Source organism: Neofelis nebulosa, chromosome 9 (assembly GCF_028018385.1).
Source record: "Neofelis nebulosa isolate mNeoNeb1 chromosome 9, mNeoNeb1.pri, whole genome shotgun sequence".
Classification (NCBI taxonomy): Eukaryota; Metazoa; Chordata; class Mammalia; order Carnivora; family Felidae; genus Neofelis; species Neofelis nebulosa.
The window spans coordinates 4,887,685-4,905,541 of record NC_080790.1 but is presented as its reverse complement, the minus strand read 5'-3'; the positions used below and the strand labels follow the sequence as shown (position 1 = coordinate 4,905,541).

Sequence of the window (17,857 nt, the reverse complement as noted above, 5' to 3'; positions counted from 1 at the left end):
AGTCCCCCATTCTTGGCCTGCTGCTTCACGTTAGTAAGTAAGGTATATATTCTCCCACAAAGTTTAAATGCAGCAAATGAAAATCAAAGTGAGTTACCAGAGTCACTATGAAGACAAGCAGAATCTGTATTTATTCTTTTCCTAGTAGGAAAAGGATGCTCATGGATCGTTACGACACTGCCCACAAATCTTGACAGGCTTGTAAATATTCGTCTTGGGCACGGAAGCAGCCAACAGGGAGATGCTTTCTGATGCTGCGTCACTGGACCGGAACCACAAGGAGGAGAGGGGAATGTGTGGCCACTTACCCGGCGACCCGGCAACTCAGATCGGTTTGGCACCAGGAGCTGTGAACACTCCCAACGGAGAAAACCTCAGAAGAGGAAAGCGGTGACGGGAGCCCACCCCCGACCCGCCCTCACTCCCGCCTCCAATCGTCGTGTTTTCAACCTGTGGGCCAGGAGTCAACGGAGAATGTACAAAAGATGGAGCCAGACCGGATTTACAAAAGCAACCTGTATTCCAGCCAAAATCTCTTTAAAAAGAAAAATCCCTTTTCTAAAGGGGGGTGGCGGGAGACAAACTATGTAAGACACAGTACATTTAAAATATGTATTGAAATTACAAACCAAGCTTTTCCATGTGATTCCAAAGTACAAAACACAACATTAAAAGGCATTCAAACAGCTCTTTTATACATCACAGTGTTAGTGGCACAAGATGGACTGACATGTCAAAAACGAGAACCGAACTTTTGTTCTTACCACCGTTGCCAAATACATACTGTCTACGTGTGCATGACCCATTCGTGCATATTTTTATACAAGAGTAAAAATACACCCGTGGTAAAATGAGCAAAGGATGAAGGAAAGGTCAGGCATGTGGCTGGTCCTTACCCCTAACCCAAGGCTCCCAGGAGTGTGGAAGACGAGATTATACCAAGCGGAGGAAGAAGGGCGCCCGTGGGGCTTTATCAACCAAAACAGCATGCTCCCCTACTACTGACGCATTAGCAACTATATTTGGGCGCAGGCCCTTCGTTCCATGTGGCATTTTGGGCAATACCAGTCATAACCTCTTCATTTTGTGTATCTTCCTAAGGGCTTGGGTTAATTATAAAGAATCAACAAGCTTTGGTATTTTTTAAAGAGACCTTCACGAAGCTTTAGACATGCAAAATATTTTCCCTTGATGATTTCAGTGTCATATATATATATGTATATACGCACACACACACACACATATATATATATGGAGACTTATTAATAGATGAGAATCTGAAAAATATACAAAAAGCCCACCCTGGTTCTTTCCAATCTCCTAATTTTTAAAGACTATCAAGGGAAAATGTCTTCTCCCAATTTTTAAATAACTTTAAACTTTGCAAGCAAGATAGATGAAAAAGATAGACTCATCTTGGAGTAATTTTTAGATCTCTGAGGATCCCTTTCCCCACAGGCCCTGGACTCTAAAAAGGAACCGGCCTGGTCCTACACACACTGGTTTTTACGGAATAATATTCCATAAAGAGAACTTGTTCCCCTTTGCAAAAGGTGTGAGCGGTGGTGGAGGTCAGTTCCCTGGGCTACGGCCACTCCGGCGGGGTGAGGAAGAACTGATACGGACAGCCGGTCATGCTTTCCAAGGATCTGATTATGCTCAGGTCCTGAGTCGATCTCTGCTACGCGAACATCTACAGTGACTCCTCCTCGGAGGGCGCCGGCCTCTTGTGACCACTGTAAAGCTCAAAGGCCAGGCTGCAGGGGACATGACAGCCAGACTGACAGACTAGGCATGTCCCGCAAAACCACCCAATGGGGTCAGAGGGACTCGGATGACCCACAGGTCACCCGCACCCTCCAGGGCCACCCCAACTGGACACCGGTTGAGTTAGCCATGACCTGAGGACCTTCTTCCCTCCTCGCCAGGATTTCAAGGCCTCGAAAGGGATAAACATACATGTGCTTCCAGAACGTCGGCATGAAGACCATCCGTGAAAGGGAACGTCATCTTCAGTTAAGACAAGCTATGCCACGTAACAGCCCACTACCAAGTGCAGAACTCCCCAGGTTTCACCAGGGAGTGAGGGCAAGGTTAAAATCCAAGACGTGGGCCGACTTCCCAGGCTCCGTTTACATTTTACATCAGGCATGGTTAGTACTGCACCCCCACGAACAATGGGGTTGGCGTTCCCTACTGAAAAGCGTCACACGGAGGAAATGCAAGTTTATGTAAGGATCCCATTGTAATCCTGCTGGTATCTTCCCAAGGAACAGACGATTTTAGCTGTATAACTACAAAATCAAACTGAGGCATGCTTGGCGCAAAAACTCGGGAGCAAGCAGGTGCCAGTGTGGCTGCGGCTGGCCCGAGAATCTTCCTGGTCCCCACCTGGGTCGACCCACGTGCTTGTGAAACGTGTCAGGGGTGAAGGCACAAGGATGGTGGGGGCTACGAATGTGCAGGGCCTGCTTACAGGTTTCTCCGGGACAGACGAACAGCCCAAGCCGCTAGGAATAGAGACCTGAGCTCTAGCCCAGGGAACGCATCCTTTCCAAAGGCTCCCGTTCTACCTCGGAGGAGAGGGGCACGACCGCGGGGACTTGTGCCGTGTGCAACAGGACAGGGATGGGGTGAGGCCTGCCCCCTCCTGGATCAAAATGCAAACAGGGCCGCAAGCCGGCCGCCTCTGACAGGCATTTTAAAGGGTGCCACTAGACAAGTGCATTCACTGATCCCAGCCTGGGCCACCGACTCGAGCCTCAGGACTCACTGAGCGTGACCTCTCCAGAAAGCCACCTACCACAAGGCCCTGTCGCAACAATTCCAGCGACGGAGACTCACTGCCCAGGCTCCATTGAAAAGACAGTGTCAGGCATGTTCTTATTTTGTTACTGAGTAAGAATTCAGCTGCGGTCATAAGGAGAATGTTCTGAATATGATTTTGACACAGACTAGCTTCCTAATGGCTTCAGTTTCATAAAGATAATAAATACTACAGGTGAAGAGTGAGGTGACGCTGTTCCTTCTAACCTAGCAAATGTTAAGAAACAAAGAAGTGTCTACACGGGGAAGGAAAGCAGGACCCGAGGCCAACACAGAAAGGTAGAATCAAACACACAAAAAACCCGCCACGTTTTACAAATGTGCTCACAATAAGCAAACACGTCAGATTTTCCGTTTCACTCCTTTGTGGAATGTGTAATAAGTTTTAAAAAGTTCCGCGATAATAAATCGACAACAATTGCCTTTCTGTTATTTCAGAGGCCCCCAAGTTCAATGTAATCGGTTTGCTCCTTAAAAGCACAGGTGGCCTCAAAGGCCATAGGAGAGCCAACTCTCTGTAAAGACGCGCTCTCTGCGTTTTAAACTCAACGGATAGAGCAACGTGTGTCTTAGTCATCCGCGCGTTCTGCTGCCATGGTAACAGTCACACGCGGCCTAGGAGAGACCGAGTGGTAAAACCCCCTAAGTGAAAGGGAAGGTGTTTTCAGCGGGGCAAAATGGTTAGCAACGGGACTCGGAACTCTGTAAGGTAACAGGATTTCTCCAAAATAACTCAAGTCATTTAAACAACTGAAAATCAGGAAGCTTGTCCCCCAGGCCCCAGGGGAGTGCTCCAGTCCTGCCAGGAAGCCCTGCCTAAGAGGATCAATAGCACTATTCGCTCCTTACTGTCTGCGCGAGGAGGCTGGGGCAAGCAGCCAAAACATACTGATTCTCCGCAGAGCCATGCCCGAGTCAAACATTTGGTTTCCAAAGACATTACAAAATATCTGCTCATACCTGGATGAGAAGATAAGCCCCATGAGCTGAGCTGAATCACCAAAGACAGAAAAAACAAAAGGAAAATCTAGTGATGAAGATACTCCTTTAAACACGTCAGTATCGTCAAAGAAACACAACAATAGAGAAAGCGCGTTTCTAACAGCACACCGCTTACGGTGTTCAAAACGTCGTCGCAGGTTTCAAGAAAAACACAAAGAGCGCATAAGGCTTTCTAAATCTCCTGAAAAGTGGCCGAGCCAGAAAAGTCATTTGAACAGTAACTTCTTAAAATGCACGTTTCAAGAAAGGCATAGGATGGTTTAGATGCACCTTGTTGATTTTTCACTACTCAGCTGGAAAAACAAAAAGACACCTTCTAAAAAGGATTTTACTAAATGCCATTAGTAATAAAAACAGTTGTCATAAACAGAGTGCTTTTCTCAAGTCAGAATTATTGGATTCTGCCTGAAGTGAGTTGTAATCCTTAAAAGACTCCTTCTCTCAAAAACATGGCACCATCAGGACGCCAAGGAGGAGACGGACAGCATTTTGCACAAGAAGGTCTCTGAAGCAGCCACCAGACACTCCTAGTCTATCGCCACTGGGAGAAAACTGCCCGGGGTGCCTTGCACAGCGCCTCCCTCGTCAAGTCGGCAGAGATCGATTGTGTGGGGACGCACCCTACCCGCTGCAGCCTGCCTTCCCCATGCCCAGGTGACTGCACCCGGGGCCTCGGCAAGCGCTCTGACGCCAGTCCCTGAAATCACGGCATCCAGCGTGACACTGTGAAGCTCTATGGGGCACATAAGGCAAGAAAGATGTTTAGTGAGGGGGGCGGCGGGGTGGGGTGGGGGCGGGCCACGCTTCCCGGAGGCAGGGGTCTCGTTCCAGCATCGCGCCTTCCTCTAGGTGGGTAACGGGTCATCGTCACCTTTACTGCACTTGCACTTGCAGCAAAGTACAAACGGAGTGGCCAAGAGCAGGAAAGGCGAGGCCACCAACAGCAGGAGCCCAAATCCAGCAAAAATGCCCACGACCTGCAAGAAGGAAACATAGGAGCAGAGGGTAAGGTGGCTAGTCTGTAGGTTCCATGACTGAAGTATAAACCACACGACCATCCGTCCTCCCATCATCTACTCATCTGTCATTCATTTATGCATCTACCCAGCCACCCATCTACCATCTAGCCATCCATCCACCCATCCATCTACCCATCCTGCATCTACTACTCATCTACCCACCCATCCATTCATCCATCCACCCAACCCATCTTTCCACTCAGCCATCCATCCATCAAACGATCACCCATCCTATCCCCCCATCCACCCATCATCCACCCACCATCTACCCATCCGTCATCCATTTATCCATCCACCCAACCCATTTATCCACTCAGCCATCCATCCATACCTACATATATCAAACGATCATCCATCACCTATCCTATCCCCCATCCACCTATCATTCTATCCTTTATCCATCTACTCATCCATCCATGGATCCATTTGTCCACCTATCCATCAGTACTTGCTTCCTCTCACATCCCCTGCCCTTTCATTTCTTTTTCTTCCTCTCCCTTTCCTCTTCCACCTACTTCCACCTAAGGACCCAAACTAGCATCCATTGATACACCCAGTTAACAAACAAGTCTCCCCTGAGCCACTGTATGAGGTCTTACAAATACAGAGACACATCAGATCACGGCCCTTGAGGAGCACCAGTTCAGTGGAAAGAGACTGAGACTTCATCAACTGACAACAATACATTTTACAGAAACTGCCATCAGGCTCCAGGTATAAAGGGAGTCCAAGGGTCAGACACCTGCATTTGCTAATGGGAAGGAAGGCTGCCAGTGGGACATGCCTGAGATTACAAAGATAAGGAGGTGGTTAGCGTACAGGAAAGACTAGGATAAGACGGGAGAACTCGAGAAAAGGAACCAGACCTGTGTTACTCCCAGAGTTTAAAACCCAGCACTGCTTTTAAAACTGACTGTTACAGGTTCTGACTTTGTTTTATAACACATGCTTATGCCTCGGTATGAGCAGGTGCCAAGAGGAATAAGCCTCAAATGTAGACACGTTGTCATCTAAGTCAGACAGTGTGGCTGGTCAGGAAAGCAGGGTGTTCCTATTTTGACAGCCTCCAACATTCGCCACCCCCCTCCCCCCCCCACCCCCCACCCCAAGCAGGGGACAATGCAGAACTGAAACCTGATGACAGCGTCACAATGCCACCTAGTGTTCACAATGATAAATACATGACCGGTCCGGGCACTCTGTGCTAATTCTGACTTTTCCGTGTTCCCTCCTCTCTGCGCCTCATTTTTCTCAAATACGAAATAAACACGTGAGATAAAAAGAACTCTAAAGGTCATTATAAGCTCTGAAAGAGGATACCAGGCTATAGCACTCCAACTGCGTCAAAGAAAGGAACCTTCACTTAGATTTCTGCCTGAAAACCGTCACACATACATCGCACTGCATTTATAAATTATACTGCAAATGCTAGGAAGCCATGCTTTCTGCCCAGTTGGCGAAGTCCATTTGTCTGAACATAATATCGACGGTGGAATTATGAGATGTGAAACCAGATCAGGCTTTGTTAAAATCACGTGCATGCTGATATTTTAGAAAATATGAAAACACCCAGAAAGCTGTTGCTTGGAAGGCCCCGGAGCCATCTCCACTACTTGGAACATACCGTCCATCCCAAAGAAGGGACACTCTGCGATCGGAAACACATCAAAATCCTTGACCAAATGCTCACCTTCCTGGCCAATGACACATCCTAGTTTCTACCCCGTTTATCCTGCCTCTTGCTTCGCGTGCCAGGTAGTAAGCAAGGTTAGCCACCCAGTCTCCTGCGGACCAGTGATAGGATTCAGATACTGCCAGAAGGAAAGCAGCTACCAGTGACGAATCAGACAGGATGCAAGTATCACAAAACAGAAGTAATCAGTGAGCGTGTTATAAACGTGTGAGAGGCACTAGACTGTATACTACAGGTGATGCAGATGAGTAAACAGTTCAGGCTCTGGAGGGACTCACAGCAGAACACGGCGTTGTTCATCCTGGCAAACTCTGAGACTTAAAGGTACAGCTTCTCGGGCCACCTGGGTGGCTCAGTCGGTTAAGCGGCCGACTTTGGCTCAGGTCACAATCTCACAGTCCGTGAGTTCAAGACCCACATATGGCTCTGTGCTGACAGCTCAGAGCCTGGAGCCTGCTTCCAATTCTGTGTCTCCCTCTCTCTGCTCCTCCCCTCTTTGCACTCTGTCTCTCCCTCTTTCAAAAATAAACATTAAAAAAAATATTTTTTCAAATTTTTTTAGGGGTGCCTGGGTGGCTCAGTCGGTCGAGCGTCCGACTTCGGCTCAGGACATGATCTCACAGTTTATGAGTTCGAGCCCCACGTCAGGCTCTGTGCTGACAGTTCAGAGCCTGGAGCCTGCTTTGGATTCCCTCTCTGCACCTCCCCCATTCATTCCCTGTCTCTGAAAAATAAATAAATGTTAAAGAAAATTTAAAAAAATTTTTTAGAGTATGGCTTCTCAAATTCAGACTGTATCTTCAGAGTATAACATAGGTTCTGTGACCCGTATAAGCCTCTGTGCACAGACCAGTGCATCTCCTGTACCAAACATGCAACAGACATTTAAGAGACTGACCCAGATGAACAGAAACTGGTACATTTTGAATCCTCTCCTCCAGAGAGTTCTATAAACCACACTCCAGCACTTAGGAACTATATGCCAAAATCAAAGATGCAATAAGGTGAATGTATGGAACCCCTTTAATTCTCTGACACTTGGCATTTGAACATGACATCGAGGCCCACCCAGCACACCACACGCTAGAGAGGCTGGGAGAGGCTGGGACAATGACAGGAATAAGGGACTGAGGGCTGTGGTCGCTCACATGGCTCCTCCCAATTCTCCCTTCAGTGCCATCAGGGGGGGGCAGCTTGAAACAGCCAGGATGGGAGTGTTTACACCACAGGAAGCAAACACCCCCTGCCAGGTAGGCTGCTGTTAAATGACTATCAAGTGGGTGGAGGCATGCCCTTGAGGCAGGGGAAGCCACAAGGTAAGGGTGGGGGCTGTGTGGAGTCTAGCCACGCGCTAGGTGACGGCTCCGCTCTCTCCTGCCCACCCTTTGTAACAGCTCCTCATTTCTCCGCTTAATGAATATCTGTTGTTCTGAACTGTGCGGTGCAGGGCAATTTGTTCTCTGAAAGACGGGGCCCAGCAGGAGGGCAGGCAGCCGCAAGCAGTGACAAAGGGCTGAAGAGTTCTGGGCAGAAACAGATTCTAGACTCAGAAAACAGGCGCTGGGAAGTTCAGGGTGGCTTCCTTAGGGACGTGGCAGGGCCAGCAGGTGTGAGCCAGGTGTGCACGGGCTGAGGCATCAGGAAGAGAGAATTTCTGGCCGGCTGTAGGAGGGTACAGGTGGAAACAGGAAACACAGACATGCGCAGGCAGGACATCCAGGCGGGGTCCGGCAAGGCCAGAACAGAGAGCTCAGGATCCCTGCTCGCAAGTTGAGCACTCATCTCGTTGAGAAACCAAGGGGGTAAGTTCCAGGGGCTTTGTGGAGGATGGGTCCACAGTAGGGAAGATGGAGCTAGGAGCCTACAGGACTCACAGCAGGCCGGGCAGGTGGGAGGGAGGACAGTGACCAGAAGAGGCACAGACGCAGAGGGTGTTCAGAAAGCAAAATCAGCAAGACCTGAAGGCCTCCAAGAACCGTGCACTCAGTTTTGGCTTGAGGGGGATGGACGTGCCATCTTGGTAACGAGAAGAACAGTGAGCTCCATTTGCACGTTCCGAGTCTGGGAGACCCGCGGACACCCACATGGAGATATGGAGGAGGCAGTGGGGACGTGAATCTCGGGCTCTGCGGAGAAGCCAGCAGATTTCAGGACCATTAGCACCGAGATGTTCAAACGAGTGACTGTCTCCCAGGGACGGAGCACAGTGAGCAAGGGAATGAAGCCATCCCACCACCTGTGTGCAGGAGAGAAGGCCATCTCAAAGGCCACCATAACCATGCACCACAGACGGGGCCCAAACACTGGACATCTGTCTTTCTTCCACAGTCCTCGGGGGCAAGAAGCCTGAGACCCAGGTGTGGGCGGGGCTGGTTTCTCCCGAGGCCTCTCTCTGGGCTCACAGACGGCCGTCCCTCTGTGCTGGTCTGTGTCCCCATCTCTTCTTAGAGGGACACTAGTCATACTGGATTGGGGCCCACCCACCAGCCCCACTGTAACTTCATCGGCTCTCTGAGGGTCCACCTCCGGATACGGTCATGTTCTGAGACATCTGGGCTTAGACTGCAACACGGGAATTCTCGGGGCGCCCACCCCGGCGCCTGACAAGGAAGAGCATCAGGACTGTGGGATTTTAGTCCATGTGCTGCCGAAGTGAGCACAGGATTGTAGGAGAATCAGAAGGAACTCGGTGTCAGGAGACCTCGAGTGGAGAGGGAGGAGGGCGGGTAGGGGTGGGTGCAGAAGCAGGTGGCAGGGGACAGATGCACTGATTCTCCCACCTCCCTCCAGGTCTGCAAGCTGGGAGGGGCACACGGGAGACTCAGATCCCTCGGCACGGGCTCGGGGTGGCCCCCAAAGGGCTGCCTGCGTCCTCTAGACAGACGTCTCCTCGATTCCCTCTCTTCATCTCCTGGCTCCGGAGGGTTCCGGGTGCACCCACGTTCCACCTCCGCACCGTGGGCTCAGGGGACCCAGACAGTGTGTTCCACGGGGAGGAGGGCCGGCCACAGCCGGATGAACAGACACATTTCCACGAGCACAGGGCAGGGGTGCCGCCGGGGAAAGCAGACAGGGAGGGACCTGGGAGTGGGGTTCAGGGAACAGAATAGAAACACACTGGCTGGAGGGGAGCAAGCCCCTGAGGAAGTGGGGGGGTCCAGGTCACTGGGGCCTTTCATCTGAGGGCCATGGAGGCCAGCAGAGCACTTCCCACAATGGAGGGGGCTTGGAGGGAAAACCTAAGTTCTGCCCATACACGTCCTGTCTGAAATGTCCACTAGGCACCCACGTGGGGACAGCGAGCGGCATGAGATGCCTCTGCTGGGAGGTCAATGGGGCTGCGACACGGGCAGGGCCACGTGGTCACAGGAGGGGCAGGGAGCACACCAGGAGGGCTCCTTGTTGTCACAAGGGCTGGTCCCACCTCCCTACAAACACCGGATGAGGAAGTCATTTCGGCCCCTAGATTACAGTCCAGCCCAGTGCTCTCATTTCACCAGTGCAAACTCTGTGGCCAAAAGCGATTCGAACGGTCTCGAAATTTGTTTAAGACAGAAGGGACCGGGCATCCTGGGTAAGTACAGGAGACAGTGCGTGTGTCTGTCACTGAGCTCTGGGAAAAGTACCGGTAGGACAGGGCCCTGCATGAGGCTCCCAGGACAGGGGTGTCTGTGGAACAGGACTCCCACCCGTCAGCCTGGACTCAGAGGGCGTCAGCGGCACGCCTCCACGCACACACATGAACGCAGAGACCGGCCATCAGCTGGCTATTAAACACCATCCTGTGGCTAAAAGTGAGCTCTCCCGGGGCGTCCGGGTGGCTCAGCGGGTTGAGCATCCAACTGTGACTCAGCTCATGATCTCACGGTTCGTGGGTTCAAGCCTGCGGCAGGCTCCGGGCCGACGGCTCGGAGCCTGGAGGCCTGCTTGGGGTCCTCTGTCCTCTCTCTCTGCCCCTCCCCTGATCGTTCTCTCCCTGTCTCAAAAATAAACATTTAAAAATAAATTAATAAGTAAGTAAAAGTGAGCTCTCCCTTCACTGTGAGGTGTCCCTGAGCACGAAGACAGTGACGCTTCCCTGCTCAGAGGGGAAGGAGGAGCCCATGTGGAGAGGGCCCTCTCCCCCCCCCCCCCCCCCCGCCCGTCAGGGGCTGGCGTCCCAAGGAAATAGACAAGGAAGTAGTCCCAAGGAAGTCGTGCAGAGGAAAGGCACACGATGGCCGAGTTCGGGGCCAGCACTAGCAAAGGCACCGCAGTGCACAGCAACCCTGTGTAAAGTGACGAGCGGGGGCCGAGGGCAGAGCACAGCTGTCCACCCCCGGCTGCTCACACCCAGGCCTCCGCAGCTTAGTAAGGAGCAGGCCGCGTCTCCACCCCTGCAGCCACAGCCGACACCACCCCGCTCCTTCCTGTGTGCAAAAGTGCCTTCCCGCAAGGAGAGCCTGCCGAACGAAATCAAAACAAGGACGTCGCTCGGGACAAAACGGAATTGTATAAAACCTCTACGCGACAAAGACGCGTTTTTCAATTCATCTGGCGGAACACTAGGTAAAACGTGTTTGGCATCTAATGCTTTCACTCCCACCACAATATTGAGGGCAGCCTGCAATCGTCACAAGGAAGCACACCACAATTCTCACAAACGATCTCTTAAAATAATTTTACCGAACTTCCTATCGAAAGGCAGGAAACGCGAAGGAGCAGGAACCTTGTCCAGCAAGAGATTACACTGGGCTTTCAACCACAGCCCCTACACACAGGAGTCACAGGGCACTGCCTTCAGGGCCGTGTTTGCAGTACTGCGGAGGTCTGTGTCGGGCGAGGCCACGAGCGGCCGACAGAGAGGCATTTCCCTAAGGAGCTGAGGAAGCCAACCCCGGGCAGAAGCTCCAAGCGACATCTGTGTGCCTCAGGGCGGCACCTGACCCGTCTGGGGGATGGTGAAGCAGTCTGGGGGTCAAGACCAGAACTTTAGTAAACAGAACACATCGAGCAGGTAGGATACATACGTGGCTGTGTGCAAGTACTTGACGGGTTGAAGGGCGCTGTGTGTTTCCACCTACAGGTCTCAGTCAAGTTGAAACTCCAAAGCCATTGTTCAGCATGCACTACGGCCTGGGTATGTGATAGGCGGGGGACTGGAGCAGGTGGGGCTGGAGTAAGACCCTGGTCCTGAGGGACCAGGAATGCCAGGATGAGAAGTCTTCAGGTTGTATCCCATCTGTGCATTCTACTCTGCTGCTCTTAAGCCTGCTGTGGCTCCCTAGTGCCACAGTTTTTAAGTCAAAGCATGACACTGGGGGTCTTCTCCAGGCTCAATCACTACTCTGCCCCAGCTTCCCATCCGCTGCACTGAACCTCCAGGCACCCCCATCCTGTCCCCAGGGTCACATTCTGGGCCCCTGTTTCATGGCCCCACACACCACAAGTCTTTTCTGCAGCCTCCCATTTCAGAAACTTTATGGTTAGAATTCTTTGCCCCGCTTTCCATAGTTTTCCTCAAATCTTCCAGCCTAAAAAATCAACGAGAAATACTTCTGTGCTTCTCACATCTCCCTCCGCCTTGCAGTCCTATGAGCTCCTGAAACATGCTTGATCGATGTCTGCTGGGCTTCCCTCAAAGTGCTGCAGGGAGGCCACATGGGTCAGCCCTGCATAGCACAGAGGACAGACAAGGTGGCAGGAGAGATGGGAGAAGCCAGAGGACCAGGCGGGCCCCTGGAGGTGATCTAACAGGCAGACAAAGATGAGCCCAGGCGAAGCTGGGGGTTTCCAGGCAGGGTGGGTGTCCGCTCAAGTGCTGCCCCCTTCACCTGTCACTCTGTCACACCAACACTCCTGCTCCTGCTCCTTCCAACACACGTGCTCCAGGTCCAGAGTCCACTTTTCTTAACAGGAGCCTTTTTGTTTCCCCCAGACAGGGAACAAGTCACAGCGCCTCCCGACGACAGCCAAGTGCTATTTCTCTGAACAGTCCCCAGCCGCCATCAGGCCCCCACCGGGACACCAGCAGCTCCTGCAGGATTCCTGGAGAAAATGGGCCAGCCGGACAGGCCCCTCTGCTTCCTGTCCCACCCAAAGGGAAAAGTAGCTGAGTGAACAAGGACAAAGGTCCCTCCAAAGACGGCTGGCTTTGAGTAGGAAGGCCGTGAACTAGTCACAAGAAAGCCCAACCAATCGACCACACTTTCAACCAGGTTGATTTCTGGAGCATCTTTCTGGCTCAGGCATGGAGCTGGGGCATAAGGCCACAAAGATGAGCAAAACAAGTCCCAACTATGGAGGACAGTCTATCTCTCTTCAGAGTTAAGCCACACGCTCGAGAGGGGAAAAAAAGAGGGGTCGCGATAAGTGATCGGTGTTGAAACAAATGCTCGGAGCCCGGGGTGAGGGGGGGGGGGCTCTGGTAACAGTTGCGGGGGGGTGGGGGGAGATCACGGAGGACGTGACCCCGACCTTGGCTATAGACAAAGGGAGTAGAATCTCCATGAGCCAGACTGGGACAAGCAGAGGAAAGAGAGAGCCGGGGAGATCAGGAGGACACCGGGGTTTGGCAGGACCGCGGTCCCGCAGGCCAGTGAGTGTAGAGCAGGAAGGCGTCGCCAGGCCCTGGAAACAGGGTCCCACCTGCCGTTCTGGGGTGTCCGGGCATCGATCAACCACCACCCCAGGCGCCTCACCAACACTTCCCGGACATTTCAGAGATGAGCTGAAGGGGGACAGGAAAACCCATTTCTGCTCAAGAAGCTTTGCACTAACACAAAGTGAGGCTCCCCCCGCCCCGGGATCAGTAAGAAGCCTGCGGGGAAGTGGGCCCCAAGCAGGAGCCTGTGTGAAAGGGAAGGGAACCGACGGCCCCAGCGGCGCAAAGGGCGGGAGACGCACACGGGAAATGAGGACTAAGCTTCCACCCGATGCTTCACCCTAAGAAGGAGCCACGAACGCCCAAGAGCCTCCGGCGGTGGGTGGTCTCTACCTTGTGCTGGCGGTGGTCCTCACTGTCAACACCGAAGGCTCAGGAACAGCTGGGGCGTCCTCTGCACACGAACATCTCTCCCGGGTGGCTCTAGCCTCCACGCACAAACTCCCTGGGTGAGTCCAGCCCACAGGTCTGGGTTCCACCTCTTCCCACAGTGCCCTTCGGTGAGTCCAGCCCACAGGCCTTGGCTCCACCCCTTCCCACAGTGCACCTGGGTGACTCCCGCCAACAGGCCTGGGCTCCACCCCTTCCCACAGTGCCCCTCGGTGAGTCCAGCCCACAGGCCTTGGCTCCACCCCTTCCCACAGTGCCCCTCGGTGAGTCCAGCCCACAGGCCTTGGCTCCACCCCTTCCCACAGTGCCCCTCGGTGAGTCCCGCCCACAGGCCTGGGCTCCACCCCTCCCCACTTCCCACAGTGCCCCTCGGTGAGTCCAGCCCACAGACCGTGGCCCCACCCCCTCCCACTTCCCCTACTTTGCGTGTTTTGTGATTTACCTTTTCTTCGTTTTGACGCTGGTTCGCAGGTGTTTTACCGTTTTCCCCAAATCTAACACTAACCTGTGGACACCCTCTACTTCTGTAGCTATGACCTTATCCGTTCCGGGAGCTTCTCACACCACAGAGAAGATGTCTCCGTGGGACCCTACACAGTGCATGCTTCTGTTCAGTTCTCCCGCTCAGTTCCTGCGATCGGGGGCACCTAAGTGGCTTCGGGACCTAGCTCGGAGCGGGCACTCAGGAGCCAAAAAGGAGCTGGTAGAAAGGGGTTTCAGGCTAGTGCAGGGTATGGACCCTTGTGTCTTGGATTCTTTCTCAAGTGTATTTCTTTAGTCCCGTTAATGACTGTTACCAGGATCTCAGTGCTGCCCAGGACCCCCCAGGGACATGTAACTCTCTCCGTCTGAATGAACAGGCACACGTGATCAGGTGTGACTGCCCAGGCTCCAGGAGAAAGGGGGACACAGCTCCCATCTTGCCCTCGCTCTGTCCTGGGGGGCTCACGCTTGCCACTAGCTGCCATGTGGTTAGAAGTTCAGGCCACGTGGACAGACACGGTTAGGAGCTCCAGATCCAGCACCAGCCACGGCCCTGCCGTGTCCAGCTACCCCGAAGGAACTGAAGGACACTGAAGGAACTTCTATCCCGGCTAATGCCAATGGGGACTGAGACAAGCCTTCTGTGGGCCCTTGTTCACACTGCAGATGGTGAACACGGCGAACGTGAGGATATGAGGCCAATGCATTTGGGGAGGCTTGTCACACAGCAATAGGTAGCCACCTTTGAGCAAGTCGCATTCCCTCGGCTGGGGCTCATTCCCTACATGGGAAAGGCTGGAGCAGAACATGATCCCCGAGTCCTCCCTTTGCCCTGATTGCCAGTGATCCCGCACAGGTGCACACGACAGCCTCCCCTTACGGGGCTGCTGTGCCAAGGCAGGGAGCCCAAATCAGTGCGGTTCATCCCCACCAGACACGGGAGGAGGACAGCAAACGAGGAACGTGGCCTCGCTATGGTTCCCTTTCCTGCGTGGGGGTGAGGGTGCGGATATAGTTATGGGTAGAATCCTGTCCCCCCAAATATGTTATGTGGAGTCCTGACCCCCAGGACTTCAGAACGTGGCCTGATTTGGGAATCGCATCTTTATAGAGGTCGCCATGTTAAAATGAGGTTCTTAGGGTGGGACTGGTGCCCTTACTGAAGGGGAACGGGGACCCAGATAGAGTTGCACAGACAGACGGCCCGGCCAGCACTCAGGACTGGAGGGAAGCATCTGTGAGCTGAGGAACAGTGCAGACCGATGGCCCCCACCAGAATGGGCAAGAATGGGGTCCCTATAGGTTTCAGAGGGGGTGTGGCCCCGTGACACCTGGTGCCTGACATGGCTCCAGACCCTGAGGCACACGCTTCTGCTGCCGTGCTGTTCGAGACGCTTCCTCGCGAATGACCACAGACGGCCAAACTCACACACAGGTGGGGCTGAGCCCCAAGGTGGCTGTGCTGGCAGGAGGCAGGACACGCACCTGTCTCTCCAGACCCTGGTCAGAGCTCGGGCCCAGGGCCAAGTCTCTAACAGCTCTGCTGGGCTGCACAGTGCGCACCGCTGACAACCCACCCAGGCGGGTGCGCGGGTCACTGGTGTCTGGTGTCCAGAGAATCGTGCGACCGCCACCACTTCAATCCTCCACCCACTTCTCAGAAGGCTCGTTCCTGGAACCCAGCACAGATCTGTTGTTGACACACTGCCCGCAGCTGCTGCTCCCCACTAGGCACATCTGAGGGTTGCGATAGAGAACTCACCGCCAGCAAACCCGACACTTTCTGCCACCGGGCCCCCTGCCGGAAGGCCTCTGTCAGCCCCCTACGGCATGCACCTCGTTGGCTCGGCCACGTGGCCTATAATGATGGTGAGTGACTGACTCACAGGGCATCTGCCCTGAGACCCGCTCCTCTACCCGAGATGGGCCGGCGGACCCACCTCGGCCAGCCGCACAGGCGCTGAAACGTGAGAGCGGACAGAGGCCCTTCGAGCCGCTGGGGTCTATCCTCTGACAGCATCTCTGACCCTCTGCCTCACCCTGCTCGGTCTCCTCGGACCTTCACGCCAAGGTCCTACCAGTCAACCCTCCCTGTCCCCTCTGCCTGCCTGGACTGTCCCCCTGCCTGAATGTCCCCTCTCTGCCTGAACTGTCCCCCCTCTGCCTAGACCGTCCCCTCTCCCTGGACTGTCCCTGTCCCTCTTCTGCCTGACTTTCCCCTCTGCCTGGACTGTCCCCTGCGCATACGGTTCCCCCTCTGCCTGGACCGTCTCCCCTCTGCCTGGACTGTCCCCTATGCCCCTATGTCTAGACTACCCCTTCTCTGCCTGGACTGTCCCCTCCTCTGCCTCGACTGCCCCTCCTCTGCCTGAACTGTCCCCTGTGCCTAGGCTGTCCTTCCTCTGCCTGGACTGTCCCTTCCGCCCTGTCCCCCTCTCCCACAGCCAGCTCTTCCTCATCACTGTGAAATTTACTAAAGGAAACTTCATTTAAAAGGCATCAGGAGGCCAGCAGGTAGAGTTCAGATGCCACCACTGTCCTCAAGGGCAGACCCAACAGGGACCTTGCACTTGGATCCTACTTTAGCTACTACTTTGTTTCCCCAGAAGGAGGAAGGACAGTTTCCTCCCCCACCACCCCTGCCACAACCCAGCCAATGAGACGCTCACAACTTGGCAGTGAGAAGCCACTACGTTTGGAGCCCCCCCCCCCCCCCCCCCCCCCGGTTTATTCCAAAGGACTTCTGATGTGTGTGAGGAGCTTCCCAGCGCCCCCTTGCTTCTATAAAAGAGAGTTCCTCCCCTTTGCTCTCCAGATCGGCCTGTGATTTGGCTGTAGCTTGTATGTCCCAAGCTGCATTTCCAGGCTATTCCCAAATAAACCCATTTTTGTTGGTAAAATAGCTGGAAGTTTTATTTTTAGGGTTAATACCACTCAGCACTCCACCATGGGTACCACCGAATGGCCCTTCCCGACCACGCAATCCCCATCACATCCCCTCCACAGTTGAATTCCTATCACGTATGTCCTGCTGGTGCATTATACACGGCACGCATCTATCTTATTCACTGGAGTACATCTATCTTACTCACTGGAAGTGTTCCAGTGAATAAGACCGATGAATCTTATTCTTCCAGTGAATACCCTGTCCTAGGATAGCGCCCGGCACGCAGCAGGAAATAAATGCATGTTGAAAGTATGAATGAATATTAATGCACTGGCCCTCTGTAAACCCCACAGGCTGCTGCTCAGACACTACCAGGTAGGGACTTTTTCCTTTCTTTCTGTTTTTCTTTCCTGTGACTCACTTGCTTACCTCCAGGCTTCTAGAAAAAAAGCTCCTCGTTAAGGGCCATGCAAGAATTAACCGACAGAATGGATCACCGCCAAAGCCATGAGTAAGGTGCAAGAAACCTACAGTCTGACGTTCCAAGAACCACCACGCGCCAAACGCGATGCCTATTTGCCACAACTTTGGGCCAGGGTGACCAGAAGCACAATCGCAGAGCAAGAAAAGTTCGGGCAGGCTCTACTTTTCTAAACAGCACGTCTCCAACCCACTGGCTCGCACACACACTCTCTCTTCCGGGGATCAAAGTTCCAGGTGAGTCACCTCCTACCTGTGTCCGATGCCAGATCACAGATGCCCTGGAATGGCCCAGCTTGTTCCGGCACGGTCCTTTATCGTAATGGATCAGGAGGAAGTCATCCTGGGAAGAGGAGAGAGAGCAGGGTGGATGGCAGGTTCCTCGAAGTTCAGCGAGTGAGTCCTGCCTGGGCCAAAGTAAGTGGAGGACAGGG

At 53.5% G+C, this 17,857-nt stretch overlaps 1 protein-coding gene across 14 annotated transcripts in view; it reads right to left on the bottom strand.

Moving 5' to 3' along the window:
- Positions 1–17,857, bottom strand: part of RNF144A (ring finger protein 144A) — a 163,848-nt gene that overhangs the window by 38,120 nt on the left and 107,871 nt on the right. For 13 of the 14 annotated variants that reach the window (XM_058682460.1, XM_058682458.1, XM_058682454.1 and 10 more), the window contains 2 exons: positions 17,677–17,766; positions 599–4,805 (listed from right to left, as the gene is read on the bottom strand). In XM_058682460.1, coding sequence (XP_058538443.1) covers positions 4,674–4,805; positions 17,677–17,766 — 222 coding nt within the window. In that variant the 3' untranslated portion in view covers positions 599–4,673. Of the gene's footprint in view, positions 1–598; positions 4,806–17,676; positions 17,767–17,857 lie in introns of those variants that run through there. The other variant, XM_058682450.1, reaches the window with a different exon arrangement.